Source organism: Zonotrichia leucophrys, chromosome Z, assembly GCF_028769735.1.
Source record: "Zonotrichia leucophrys gambelii isolate GWCS_2022_RI chromosome Z, RI_Zleu_2.0, whole genome shotgun sequence".
NCBI lineage: Eukaryota > Metazoa > Chordata > Aves > Passeriformes > Passerellidae > Zonotrichia > Zonotrichia leucophrys.
The window spans coordinates 71,546,946-71,562,533 of NC_088200.1; the positions used below are offsets into that span (position 1 = coordinate 71,546,946).

The following is a 15,588-nucleotide window of genomic DNA, read 5'->3' on the forward strand; positions in this document are numbered from 1 at the left end:
CTTTTGTGAGAACACACAATGGAAGAATAATATTTGGAGATGTCAGGCGATGGCAGGTGAACCTCCACACAGGTGCACCTCTATGCAGGCAGCACCGGGCTCTACCTGGATTCATTTTCTGAATTCCAGCTCAAATTAACTAAGCCTTAACAACTGGAAGGTTTTCAAGATGAAAAGCACTTGTCAACATGACCCAGCCAAGAAATATATGTAAAAGCAGAGAACTCAATTACATTTGGAATGTTGGTGCCCTGCTAGGGAACAGCAATTTCAGGTGTGACACAAGTTTTGAGGTTAATGATTTGGAAGCCCTAACTGAGACTCAACTTTCTGATGCCAAGGTAATGATGTTTAAATAAATATCAAGCAAATGCTTAAAAATAAACACTAAATACTACTGAAGACAGGAATACCTGGTTACAAGAAAAAGGGAAGATGAGAAATAAAAATATGAATAGCCAGCTTAGATTCATGGTGATTCAAGCAATTGGGAAGGCTTGGATAGGACATGCATAGTCACCTGTCCAACAACATCCAAGCCTGTTTACTATCTGTCATCTAAGTAATGAACTTCAGTAGTACAAATTTCCCTTAAATTATTTTTTTTTCTTTCACTTGCATATTTCTCTTTGGAATAGAAATATGTATTTTGGTTGATGCATCATGAAACTCCAGTGGTGTCTGAAAATTACATGTGTCACCATATTCAATGTGACCTACCCACTTGTGGGCTGGTTTTGCAAAGGGACCTGAGAAACAGAGAAGTCAGAAATAACGAATCTGTATTTTTAGCTTGGCAAAATGAGAACACGTCAAGAAACAGGAGTTGGTGCAGAGCTGGGAGTGGTGTGAATACAACCATGAAGGAGGGGAGTGTCTGGCTAACACTGCCTCAGGGTAACACGAAAAACTGATTTTTTTCTGTAAATCCAGCTCAATGAAAGGTTATAACAGCATCAGGAACACCTCAACCTCGCAAACCATTGCATGAGAGAAAGCTGTGAAGGCAGGATTGTGGTCTCTGGCAGCATCCTGCGCCCTGTCACGCTGAGCAAACAGCCTGACGAGCCTTCCTCGCCCTGCCCTCAGATGTGATGGCTGATTTGGTGTCAGTTAGAGCAGAAAAGGTGTAAATGCACACCAGGCATGCAGGGGCCTCAGTTCTGTGCCTCTCAAGTGTGGTGCTGGAGGGCAGAAAGCGGCACGGCAAACGGGAGGCTGAGAGGTCACACCAAAGAGTGGATAAAGGCTCACTTGGGCAGCAGCACATCCCTCCGAAGCTGAATTTCACATCACCTCAAAGCCTCCAGCTCTCACAATCCCAGCCCTGCTCATTCCAGGAGTGCCTTGACATGATGTTCCCAAAGCTCCTGCTGTGTCATTCCCTATGTTCAGCTCTCCCATGGGCAGAGCTCGTTGTCCCAAACGACCCCAGGCATTCCCAGATGTGGGAAGGACAACACTCACCACAAAGGGAAGCTGCACAAACCTCATGTATCTCTAAAAAAAATGCTTTTCTCTCCTGCCCTCCTGTTCTTGCCCTTGCTTCTCTCCCTCACCACCATCACTGCCTGGGGGACACTGGTTTGGACATTTTGCCTGGACATTTTTCTCCAGGATGGCTCTCAGTATCATTGATAAAAATTTGATGGTTTTGCTTCTTTTTACAACTTTGGAGCTCACAAAATATTTTGAAGCACTTAAAGAGCCAACAGGCAACTCAACACAACCTGACAATGTCTTATTTTTACTTGGACATCTTCTGGTTTGTGTCTTCAAATCTGTTTTTTCTTCAATTGAAACACTTGCTCAGGTTCTGAGCAGTTTTATCAAAACAACACAACTGGGTATAATCTGTATTTCTGTTTGGTTTTTTTTTTTCATTTAACATTTTTAGTCAGTGCTGTAGCTACACAGATATACAACTAGAGAGGAGTTTTAATACCAAGATATTCTTTCCTAACCTGGTGCTGCAGAACAGCTTGACACTGACACAGCACTTGAACAGAAAAACAATTTTGTATTTGTGACATACAGCAAATCCAGGAGGTTCACTCCTTGGAGAAATGTTTTCCTATTCAGGGGTGAGTTTTAGCCTAAAGGATTTAAGGTTTTCTTTATAAAAGTATATATTTTTTCAGGATAGCTTAATAAAAGCAGAATTTTGTTCAGGTAGTTCAGTAGTTACCCAAGGATCAACTCCAGAGGGAATAAAGCAGAAACTCTTTGGATGGTTAACATCCCCAGCAGAAACCAAATGATTTATCACCACTTTACTCCAGTTTTTACACTTGTGCAACTTCAAGGTTTATCCAGTTGTGGCAAAACACTGAAGTGATGAGTAATGAACCATTTTCCTCCGTGAACAAAAAACAACCCCTGTGAAAATGTTTCATAGAGTTGCTCAGGAACCTGGGGAGTGGGGAAGATCACAAGATGAACGAGGTGTTGAACAAAGTTTATTCCTGTGGCCAAATCATAGTTCAGAACCTGGTGATTTTAATTACTATGTGGAGAACTTCTCAATATGTAAAAAAACAAAAAAACAAAACAAAAAAACCCCTCATTTTTCATACTCCTGCTGAATTCAGTGAACATTCTCTGTGTTCTGTGATGGCTTTAGAAAATCACATCTCTGTGAGCTTCTACAACATAAAACAAATTTCTTTCAACCTTTTCCTACAATTAGCACCTTTTCCAACAAAGGCTTCAACCCTCTCATAAATTATTTTCTCAAGTTAAATACCTTCTTTATCTTTTCAAGATAAACACAAGGCCAGAGGTACCATTTTTTAACTTAACAGACAGGTCTCTCACTTTGATGTCAAATACTCCTTGGGGGATCTATATAAGTGGAACATAAAATATTTATTTCTATGCTCTTGAATAATTAACACCTTTTAAAGAAGGACATGAGAAATCTCATCTCTTTCTGGCATGAGACCTGGAATGAAACTCACCCTCACCAGCAGTGGAGTTTTCTTGCACATTTGTCCCATTTCCTCAGTTTTAGTCATTATTATTCTGCTCATTCTGAATGTACAGGATGAAACACTAATGCCAGTGGCTACACCAATGTTAGATTTTAATTCAACTCTGTACTTTGAATCATCAAAACAATTTTGAAAAGAGCCTTTCATTTTATCTCACTTCTGCTATTTAGCATTCAGTACAACACTGACTCTGCTGCTGATCATTTTTGAATATTGACCATTTTCCCTCAGTTTTACACCCAGTCCACTTACAACAGCTGATATGCAGAAAACCATCTGAGGAAAACACAAGCATGCAATTAGCTTCCAAATTGCTGGTTGTATGTTCAAGCTTGAGTGATGCAACAGCTCTATGGCAATTGTTATGAATGGTTTGACAGATGAATAAAGTAAGGAATTATTTTAAGTGTTATTAAGCAATCAAGGGAGTGTGTCAGCAAATTCTGTGTTAACAAGGCTCATATTAATCTAATTCTGCACCTCCTGCAGCTTCTAATAAGGGCATTTTTATTTATGCTCAAGGAGAGTGAAAGGTAGTCAAATAATTTTAAGAGAGACCTGTTTTGTGCAATTCTGTCTCTAATTCTCAAAGTTTTTGGACTGATGCATGAGTATGTGCTCTGTGCCCTGCCACAGATGGCAGAACTCATCAGGAAGGGGTCCTGATTAATGCCACAGGAATTCTGACACAGCCTGACAGAAACAGATGAGTCCCCTCACCCAACCATGAAAGTGCATTTGCTCAGGCCGTATGTATTAGTCACAGTGCATAAATCTATGAATATTTATCCCCTCTGACCAGATCTGGGGATGCTCTAAATATCATCAGAAATTCATTGCCATGGACGCCAAGGGCTTGATTTACTGATTTTGGGGAGACATAGGTACATGGTAAATGGGAAAACAAATGCACCATCAGTGCCTCTCACCACTTTCCCTCTCCTGTCCTGCTCACAGATGTGTCCAGTGCCACATCTCACCCATTTCTGTGCTCCAGACCTTCTCCTGCTCCTTCTCCAAGCCATTCTGAGGCAGGAGCAGGATTAAAATAAATTCAGTACAAGTCCTTTACCTCCCTTTTCCTCTGTTTTTGCCACCAGAATTCAAGTATTCTGGAACAGAAAATCTGTATCCTTTTCAGTGTCAGGAGCATCCTTATGCATCACACACAAGAGGTCTAGAAGGACACCCAAATATGATACAATATTTCTCATTGGCTGGACCTAGGTCTTCAAAATCAATAATAATCAGTGAAATTAAGCAGGTGAAGAAAAACAGACACAGCCATCACTGCTAGAGCACTACATTCACCAGTGGAAAAATAATTCCCATGCATTTAGTTCTATGGATTTTAAGCAGAGGATTAAGCACTTTTTTTTAGCATTAAGAAATTCAAGAAAGTCTTGCTCAATCTAAATGCTTTTTAGCCCTGCTTTGCTGAGGTGGGACATTTCTGGGAGGAAAAAAAAAGTAAAAAATTAAGTAAAGGAAAAAGGACGAAGAGAAATACAAATAGAAAGATTAATAGCTTCGTGCAGCAAACATGGATTTTGAAAAGTGCACTGAACTGAGATTTCACCTCAGCAGAGCAAGCAGCATTTGCAAGAGTTTGGGAAATCCATTCCCAGACCATGAGTTTTGGTGTATTTCTGTGCACAGGGTTTTTCTCCAGCAGGTTTCCTGGAGTCCATTATGATTTAAGGGATTAATGGCCTTCCCAGACAGTTCTGCTACACAGAATACCCCAGTTCAGTGCAGTAAAGAAAACTTCATGTTCAGACCAAAGAACAGCAAAAACAGGTATTTGAGGCAGCTTTATGTCATTAACAGAGCCAAGCTTTCCTCTTTTTCTCTGCCATGGTATTTTTGACACCAGGGCTGAGGTGCCATCCATCAGCCTAATCTCAATCTTCTGCCAACACCTGACCAAAATCTCAGGCCCCTGCATTACCTGCTCCTTCCTATTACAAATAATGTGAAAATAATTCTGCCTGAAAAGCTGCTTTGGGAAATTGAGGTTAAATGGCACCATCAAGAGCCCCTTGCAGAAGTGCTCACACAGAAAGTGCATGTTTGCTCCTGCACCCTGATCACAAGGATGCATGTGGAATTTCAAATATTGCCTTCTTTGTTGCTTTTAACACAGTCTCCTTTTCTCAGCTTCCCACCCTTCACCCTCAAAGGCTGAAAATGTTGGAGCATGGTCTACTTCAAAAGCCAACAAGTGTTCCAGCACTGCTGGTTGCCTCAACCACACACAATCTTCCCTCCTTCTCAGTGTAATTTACCTCTGAGGAGAAATTCTTTGGCCTCCCACATTAAAACACCCCATTGAGGCTCCCAGTATTTAACAAAACTAATGCATAGTTTGATAAATTAAACTATTCCAACCCACAGCCTACCTAAGAGGGGCTTTTTTAAAAAGCTCAGGTAAAACACAATTCCAGTTAAAACCTTTCTTGAAAAGGCAAGGGAAAAGCATAAAAAAAAGTTTACCAGAAAGGTAATGGAGGAAGAAGGTATTTCTATTTTTTAAGCTCTTCTCTTGTAATCTCACAGCCTGAAATATGAAATAAATGTTCTGGAAGCATTTCAGTGAAATGCATTATAGATGAATCATTGGAGACACATATCTCACCAGATTTGTCACAGCAATAAAACCCTGACCTAAGGAACATGCCCTGAGACAGCAGAGGGTAGAGTCCTGTCAGTCTCACTGAGTAATAACTCCTCCATCAGCAGTCAATTATTGGGCTATTACCAGTGACAAAACCTGTGAGATGTGCTCCAAACTGGAGAGCTGAGAGACTTTTCCCGGGAGAAATGGCAGCCTCTGAGGTCAGCAGACAATGCTCATTTTTTTCCTTCACATTATCCCACCCTTCCCTGGGGAGCTGAGAGAAACGGTGGATCCCAATTCCTTCCACTTCCCATGGAAATACATCACCCCTTCCCACGTGGATGCAGAAGCCTAATTATCTACTCACCTACTATCTAAAAAGACATTGCACAGGTACCAACAGCAGGAGAAAACCAGCTGTGCTTTGTTGCATTTATTTCTGCCTTATTCATTTGAGCTGAAAGAATTACTCTAGATCTTTTGCTACCACATTTTCCCCCAGTGATCCACGTCTTATACAGTTTTTGCAATTTTATCATCAAAGGCTTTATATATATATATATATATATATATATATATATAATTTTTTTTCCTTTGCTCTGGCAGCCCCCCATTGTTGCACAGGTCACACAGCACAGCTCTCCCTCCCAGCCCAGCCTGGAACAGTGGCAGGTGAGCGTTCAGGTGATGAGGGTCACTTATCAAAGCTCCCCCTGGGCACAGAAAGGGGCTGGGACATTTCTGATGTTGGCTCAGGTGGGGAAAAACTGTCTGGTGTGAGTGATGGCACACTGCTGCTGCCAGTGTCATGGCAAAGGAGGGGAGAGAGGAGCAAAAATAGATGGAAAAAGGAGGAAGGGAAGGGAAATTCAGGGAAGTTAGGGAAGGGAAAAGAAAGGAAAGGAGAGAGAGAAAAAGAGAGGGAGAGAAAGAGAGAAGGAGAGAAAGAAGGAGAGGAAGGAAGGAAGGAAGGAAGGAAGGAAGGAAGGAAGGAAGGAAGGAAGGAAGGAAGGAAGGAAGGAAGGAAGGAAGGAAGGAAGGAAGGAAGGAAAATGTTAAGCATGTGTGAATCACAAAGATGTCTTATCTCAGTATTTAATTTTTTTTGTGTAATACATTAAAGGCTCATACAACCCAACCATCCACTTCTAAGAGGTTTCTTAACTTGTTTGCATTTCAGCCTGAACGAGTAATCATCAAAAACTTTCCAAACATTGCCGTCCATAAATTTATGATGGCAGGAATGAGCTTCTCACTGCTGCACACATTCACTGCACTGACTGACTGGAAGATCACAGTGATCACAGTGTTTGCCAGTCCAGGAAAGTTCTCTCCTATTGTATTAAATAAATGCACTTAGGAGAATACAAAAGTGACAGGTCATCATGAGCTCTTAAATACATCTTTCCCTAAAAAAGATAACTGTGGTGAGAACTTCATACTCCCTCTGGAAGGTTCTGGTGTCATTTTCAGCAGAAAAATGACAATTTTTGCGTGGTTGAACTTTTACGAGAAGAAAGAGTTGTTGTGTGAGACAGAAAACCCAAAGTCTGGTTTGTCACCCTCTGAGAATGCCAGATTCCCGGACAGATCTGTGGTTTCTCCTACCTGAGTCACTGGTGGTGGCAGACCACACTTTAAATAAACTTTGCATTAGGGCTCCAAAAATGTGAACTGCAAGCAATGAATTAAACAAATGCAGAGAGAGGGTCCCCAGGGAGCCCTGGGCTCACCACAGACTCCAAGTACTTTTAAGGTGGTGGAAGTTTATCAAAAGAAAAGACAAGTCCAGCTTATTACAGTATTGGGATACAATGCTGGAGGATTTCTTTCCAAATAAATTACATATACCTGCAAAGACTCGAAAAGAAACCTTTTGAAGGGAGGAGAGCATGAAGAATGGTCAAAAAAAAAAAAAAAAATCCACATTTATCATTAACAAGTAAAAACCATGCAGCAGCTCATTCTACCCACAATTACACACATGACTAAGTTTAATCAGGCCTTGAAGCCAGGAACAAACAGGGAGTGTGAGCACCGTAACTTTAAATCGTGTTTAAAGTAAAAATTACATTGCCTGCTTGGCCTCTGGCGGGGCAAGGGATGGCAAGGCAGGTGGCACGAGCCTCCCCCTGGCAGCTCCTGGGACCTTCAAACACACTCTCAGAAACCTGATTACATTTCTCTGGGTGTTTCTGAGAGCTCTCTGAAGAAGCAGTGTTTATGTGTAAAAAAAAAAAAAAGAAATAATTTAATTACTGGTAGCAAAGGTCCCATCAAATTGACCCGCACCTTGAAATTTTGGCAAAGTCAAACATAGTGAGGTAACATATCTCTTTCCTCCAATTTAAATTTAGGCCTGATTCTGACCGTCACTCCATTCTATCACTCAAGCAAGAGGTATCAAGCCAGCAAAAGTCAAATTTCAATTAAAAAAAAAAAAAAAATAAAGGCAGTAACAGTGACATCAAATGGACTGAGCTAGACTTATGAAACTGAAATTTTTGGCACACAGAACAACTAATAAGTCAGAGTCACAGTGCTTGTTGTAAACAGGGAATTCCTCATTAAAAAAAAATACGTGTTACTTCTCAGCTGGATTAAGAGTATCTCTTAACACTTGCTTCTCACAATTATGGAACACTTCCTCTGTAAGAACTTTTCTTAAAATTATTTTTCTGGTCTTCTTCTCAGGAGAATCCAGCGTATTTGCATCCATAAGAATGTTTTTCCTGTATTTAAGATGCCTTTCCCCAAACCACTACTGTAATTGTACATCCACTCAACAGCAGGCATGCATTAAATAGCACAGAAATTATGAATACCCTCGAGCAGCAGGAATGGATTATATTTTGAAATATACAGAATAACTTATGGATATTTTGAGCCATATCCAGCAAAGCCTTTCTCCCAGGAAACACATGTGTGAATGAGGACAATAAAAGATCCTTTATTAGAAAAAAATGCAAGACAGAAATGAAAAGGTTTTGTTAGTCTTAACTCATTAAAAAACCACCCCCTCGATTTTGATAAATCAAAGTGGAAAGATGTAACTTGCACTAGAAATAGAAGCTTTTTCCTGATTTATTTTTATTTTAGCTATAGAGACCCCATCTCTGTTACATAGTAGTCTCTGTCTGCAGGTTTTGTTCAATGACTACACTCCATTTTTAAAATTATATTAAAAAAATTGCCATCTTCAGTAGGTACTATCTGCTCTCAAGTAGGTTCCAGCACTTTTAAAGTGAAAATATTAAGGAAACATCCAGTTATTTACAGGATTCAGGCTGACAGGCCATAGAGCTAAGCCTCTATATTGAATGCATATTCCACACAGCTATTAGTGCCATTCATGTGCAGCCCCCAAAGAGATTTGGGTAATGCCTCAATAACCATAACTTCTAACTGTGGATTGGGAATGCTCTTATTAATTTTTTTTTCTCCTCCAATTACAAAATGCAAATTGTGAAAAGCAGAATTTACATCTTAACTTGACTTATATATTATCTCTGCCTTGCACCTTAGGAAATTGCCAGATATTAAGCTACAGTTAAAGCTGCACCAAGACCATCACGGTGTACTGGAATCAGAATAATTTTATTTTACTTCCTGGCTCAATTGTGTTTTGAAAAGTAAGATTTACTTTATGTCCTTATGTATTTTTAAAATGTGTAAATTAAGAGCCATAGGTCAGCTGTTATTCATTGAAAGTAACATCTGTCTGCCCAAAGAAGCATTTCCTTCCACTGGATATCTCTGATTTAAGAAAAACCTCCTAGAGAGCTGGATACACCTCATTCTTGGCAGTTGGCTAACCCACTAATTATTCTAAATTTCTACTTTATCCTAAAGTACATCTTTATTTCAGCAAATAATTAAACAGATCATTTAGAGACCTTGTTCCACAAATCCTAGTTCAGTTCCTTGCTGCTCTCATGGCTACTTTCACTAAGCTTAATATTATCCAAAGCACATTGCCAAGTTTCATTAAAAATGTTGATTTAGCCCTTGAATAAATTGCCACTGTAATACTAGATGTCTATATGGATAAATACAATTCAACTCCTTTTCCTGCCACTGCACCCACACACAAAGCATGAGAAAGGCAGCACTCTTTTGCTCTAATTTCTGTGTCAAACAAACATTTATTTGCATTCTTCTGAGTATTTTTGGTCATATCCAAGAATATATTTTCATTCCAAGGCGCAGAGAATTGCCACACAACTAGCCCTGACATCCATAAATCTGAAATATTTGCAGAAATAGAATCCTTTATGTTTTGATGACTTAAAGTTCTCAAGTTTAGGATAAATGCTACTTTCTTAGCACACTGTGAAGTTTTATGAAAAATAGATGAAAGTTAAGACACAACTTTTCTTACGCGAAAACACTGAAAAACACTTTGTTATCAAAAAACCATCTGAAAGACAAAGGGAGAATAAAACCTTGGGCACCTTCCTTTGCTACAGAGACATTTTTTAGGATCTTGCATCGAGGAACTCAGGATGCAGCAGCTTTAGGGCAGCATCAGGCTGGAGGTGTTGGGTTTGTGGCAGCCCTTCCCTGGCCTGGAGAGCGCTGCTGACGTCACCAGAAATTCCACATGGGAAACAACCCTAAACAAGCTCTGTTTGATACAGCAAGAACTGAGGGAAAGGGTTTTGTGCGACTTGGCCTCGAAGCATTTACATTTTTATGTGCATGAAGGAGCCGGCCCTGGCTGCAGGTCTGAGCAGGAGAGCCCAGGAAGGAGGGAGGACTCGTTGGTGCATTTGCACTTGATCCCAGAACATGCTCCCCATCTCCCTGTTTGTGATGGAGCACTTCCAGAGCTGAAGGAATTTCCAAGTTAACTTCCCCCACTGACACCCCTCTTCTTGGATAAATAAGTTTTAATTTTTTTGTTTTGTTTTGTTTTTGCTCAGTGACACAGTACTGGAGAACATTTTGGGCAGGACCCCACTGTGCTGTCAGCTTAAGATGAAGCCCTTTGCAGCACCAAGGATTTGGCATTCCATCAGCACAAATTACTGGAGTAATTACAAATTACTCCACAAAAGGACACCTATGTTTGTGAACTGGATCGCCGTGCTAATTCTCCACCTCCCCACTTTTGACAGGCTGAAGAGAACCGAAAATTATTAGCCAAGCAAATTGACTGAAAACTTGATTAGCAGCTGGCAAAAGACTTCAGGTGAAGCTTAAAAACTTCAGTGACGTTGAAAAAAATAACCAGCAATGTGGAAATTATTTCAGCTCAGATTTTGTAAGGTTTCAGGTAAACAGGGATATTTCCTATCCTCCTGTCTAATCCAAGAATTGTCACTGCCACACAAGGTGCAGGAAAGAAAAATGGAGAGAGAAACTGATAGAATGGATGCTCCATATGCCCAGTATCAAAATATAACTAATTATGGTGTTGCCAATAAGAAGAGCCACTCTTTAGATTCAGCCCTGACTCAATCTGTAATCAGAGCAGAAATTCTTTGCACATATGAAAATCATAATGCTGCTCTGTTTCTACTAAAGTTTGCCGTTATTTCAAATAAGAATTAAAACAAAAATATCACTATATTCTTAGTCCTCCTACACACAGGACTCAGATATAAATAAAAAGATTATTACTCAGTCCAAGGCTTCTGTATATTTGCAATACTTTGCCTCCATAGGTTTTCCTTCAACAATCAATATGAAATAAAATGAACCTGAATTTCAGGCAAGCACAGGCAAGCTATCAAAATCAAACTGACCAAATACAATGGGGAAAGGGGATTTTCCACTGCAATGGACTGGGATGTAAAAGAACAAAAAAAGCAAGGCCTGACATATTTCTAAACCATCCTAAAAAAATTCAATTTTTAACCTAATAAAACAGGATTGTAAATTCAAACATTCCTAGCTGGCGTCAAACCACAACTTTTACGTCAAAGTAAGATAATTTTCCTGCCGATTTAAACAGAAATCTTTGCTAATCATGAGAAATGTCTTTGTAATCTACTTCTGTCCATGGCTGTTCAAGGAGTTTACAATCCACGGAATATTACAGATAAAAATGGAAAATATGTATTTTCAAATGTAATTTACCATGTATTTAGGAAAAATAGCCAGGTTTTAGAAGAAAATGCTACCAATCCCATCAGAGCTCTGAGGCAACTCTATGCGTAGCTATAAGCACCTCCCAGAACACCTGGAAAGATTTCCAGAAGCTGAAATGGACATAAGAAAAATACTTTTAAGTGTTACAAATCCTGACTCCCTTTGTGTTGTAAGAGCAAACTTTTTGCTGTCTGGAGACTCCACGTCCTGAAAAAAAAAATCTATTAAAGATGGAATTGAGAGGTAATTTCTTTGCACTGGAATCCCAAAGGCAGAATCGCAGGGTGTGAGCTTGGAACCTCCTCAACCAGAGGCTGTCCATGCCAAAATGGGTTTGGAGTCCCATGACCCCGATGAGATCTGTGAGCATAAAAACGTTCCTATATATTTAAAACCCACTTACTTTTCCTGGGCTGGCTGCTCTGCCTCTAAAGCAGCCACCTTAGCTCCTGTCCCTGCAGGTTTTGCTGTCCTTTGCCTTCGTTTTCTCCTGGGAGCTGGGTCCACGATGTCTGGGCTGCCCAGCAGGGAGGAATCCCTTCGTTCTGGAGCTGCCAAGAGGAAAAACAGCCAAGGTCAAAGGGAATCTGACATTTGAAGTGTTTCGAGACAACCCTCAAAATATTGATTTTCTGCGCCTTTCTTATGAAAATGTCTGTAGTCACAAAATGGCCTCAGAATTGGGAGAAGTTTGTGACATAAAGGCGTGTTCAAAAAGACTTAATTTAGACTAGAAAGATAATCTTCCCTCTGCATCTCTTTGTAACCAGTGGAGAGAAACACCACCAACCTTAAACTGGACAATCTGTCTGGAATTTCACTGCCTCTTTTGCGGAAGTTGAGTGAAGCAGGCTCTGTCCAGGTTCATGTACCTATTTAAATTGCCATGTAAATTCATAAAACATGCTTTATCTACCCTTAAACAACAAACCTCTCTCCACTTTGACAACTACATACTCAAAACTCAAATGTCAAGACAAGCAGATCCTTCCTTAAGCTAAAGGAAAGATAAAACAAAAAGTCCCCTATTAATGCATTCAGAAGTTATACAGACATTTTAATCCCAGCTATCAACATCCTGCAGTGTATTTTCATTTGGTATGCCTGCTTTCAAAATGAAATCATAAATTACCTATAATTTTCAAGACAACAGAACAGCACAAATTTCAGCTGGAATATATTCAATAACAATGTGGTGACTGAGGCTGAAGCTGTTAGGGTAACTTCCCTGTTTATTACATTTCTGTGCATTTTAGGGTGGTTTAATCCTCACGTGGATGAAAGATGCCATAATTTGAGATTCAACACAAACATTTTTCAGAGAAAGTAAGTAAGGAATCCTTTTTCCCCATTGCTTTCAGAATTCTTACCCACATGTACTGAAAATGAAGCAGGGAGGTAACACACAGCCCACAAGTGGCATTTTTACCATTTCTCAAAGAAACATGTGTTTCTGGCCAAGAACACTGATAAATTAATCAGAGGCTCCCTAGAGCCTCTGCCCTCAGTGAAGCACAAACCTAACATTTAATAATATTAAATATTCACCAGCATGCACTACACCACATCACTGACTTGCAGATACTTGCAGGGTGACAACAGGTATTAGCTGACATATTTCCAAGGCACAAGGTAATTAACAAGTTCCAAAGTCCAGCACAGACAGGATACATTCCTACAATAAATGCTTAGAAGGGTGAAATGACATCCTAAGTCTCCACACTAAACTTTAACCAGATATGCATGCTTTTCCAGTGCTAAATGCTGAAAATATATTTATGATAGTTACTCTTTACCTGTCTGGGGCAGTGTGTCCAACATTTCCATAAACATTATTTTATATATTTCAACATCACTATTCAAAGTTGGCGTCTTCATCATGAATACACACAGAGCAGTTTGCTGTCAAGAATCCAACAAACTGGAATAAATTTACTATCATAACTCCTATCCTTCTTTTCTGCTGTTTTCCTCCCATGCCCTCTATTTTGGCAAAAAAGTAGACCCAGAGGTGAACGTCATATACAAAACCTAAATTTTCCTAGCGTAGTAAAGAAATGTCTCTGCGTTTTCACCTGCAGAATGTGCACTGGAGAGCACAGCCCTCATGCCCAGCAGTTTTTTTGCAATTTAGACAGAGAACTCTTCTGTGTCTAAAATTATTTCAAAAGATTTTATTTTCTTCTGTTTCTAAAATATTAATTTATTTTAACTATACCAAAAGAATGGCTTAAAGATTGAATTCAAGTAGGCCAGAATTCAATCTCACAAAGAGCAGCAGATTGGCTCATGGGTGAGGGTTGACCAGCACATTTTTGTTGTGCTTGTTTCTTTCCTCCAAGCTAAAACTCAGAATTGCTGAAGAAAAGATGGAATGCACTTGACTCTCACAGTACCATGCATCACCACTGGACTTTAAACACACACCCACTACTGCTACCCAAAAATAATTCCCATTAATGAATTCATTTATAGCACTTGACTAAAAGCCAAAGAAAGCTTCAGCAAAATGTTATTCATTGCTCAATGTAAAAATCTTTTGGAAAAATGAGAGACAGTCCTAGGCACAAGCCTAGCTTTTCATCCTGAAAATATTTTCTGTCCAAATTTAAGCAACGTTTTAAGGAAGGAAAGTTCCTTGACTCCTCGTGAAATTAAATTTCTTACTTTTATATTATGTGATTCAATATGAATGATTGTTATACCTTTGAGAGGAATGGTAGCAATTTAGACACAGACAAGAGTACTGCTAGATGAAAAACAGTAATTAAACCTCCTACACCAAACATTGATTAAGAAAAGAAAATATTCCCAATAGATAACATACTTCCTGCAGGAGAGTAACTGCAAGAAATGAGATTGATAAAGAGAGCAAGAAGGGAACTATGGTTCAAGTACTAGAAGAATATCTGTGCCCAGGAGATAAAAGGCTTTAAATAAAAACTCCTGCTGGTTGGAGGGTTTTATGTTGTTTTGGGGGTTCTTTTTTTGTAATTTTAAAAAGTGATATTATTTGGTGGGTTGAAGGAGCTTTTCAATAGGGCATTCTAGAGAATAACTGAAAAGTAAAAATAGCTGTCATTGGTTTGGAAGACCCAGGATGAAATTAAATCAATGCAGCCCCACAATGCTGGGGACCAGGAAACAGAAAATGCCTTTAATAGAGAAAAATGTCAGGACTCATAAGACATTTGGAAATACAGCATAAGGATCCCTGAAAGTAGAGAAATTAACTTCTGCAGCCTAGTTACAGGCAGGCAATTCTGTTAGATTCTACAATACACTTTTGCATTACTTTATTTTTATATACAGAAGTCAATTGTTTTAAAAAAATACCTTCCAATCTGCCATATCCACCTTTCAGTGTGAGAAAAGCAATGACTCTGTGAATCTTCATTTGAGTACACCATCACCTCTAATGAAAAATCCTACAGCTTTGCCTTGCCTAATTATTCATGAGAGAGTCACTGAGAAAACAGGATCCAGATCCTCTCAGTACAGCAATAAAGGGCTAAAATCACCACCAAAAGCTTTGTTTTGCCATAAAAAATATAAACAGGGACCAAAGCAAGCAAAAAGCAGGCAGAAGTTTTTCAAAACTGAGGAATTTGTTTGCCTACAATGACCTAACTTCACACAGACAGAATACACAGCCCTGATGTTCAAATTATGAGTGATGGACCACAAGCAAGAAAAAAAAGCTGCAATTAATCTGATTTTACCTAAAGGAAACTCAATCACAGGCATTACTTCTCCTCACTTTGCTGTTATATAGTCAAGATATAACAAATGATTAAACGGATTCAAAGGACATTCACATTTTCAGCCTGCATCACTAAGTGAAATTACTTAGTTTGATCACAATAAAGAACTCGCAGT

At 39.4% G+C, this 15,588-nt stretch overlaps 1 protein-coding gene across 5 annotated transcripts in view; it reads right to left on the minus strand.

Annotated features, from left to right (window-relative positions):
- XRCC4 (X-ray repair cross complementing 4) overlaps window positions 1-15,588 on the minus strand; it is a 144,117-nt gene that overhangs the window by 44,473 nt on the left and 84,056 nt on the right. For 4 of the 5 annotated variants that reach the window (XM_064735758.1, XM_064735761.1, XM_064735759.1 and 1 more), the window contains exon 7: window positions 12,113-12,260. In XM_064735758.1, the coding sequence (XP_064591828.1) occupies window positions 12,113-12,260 (148 nt within the window). Of the gene's footprint in view, window positions 1-12,108; window positions 12,261-15,588 lie in introns of those variants that run through there. The other variant, XM_064735762.1, reaches the window with a different exon arrangement.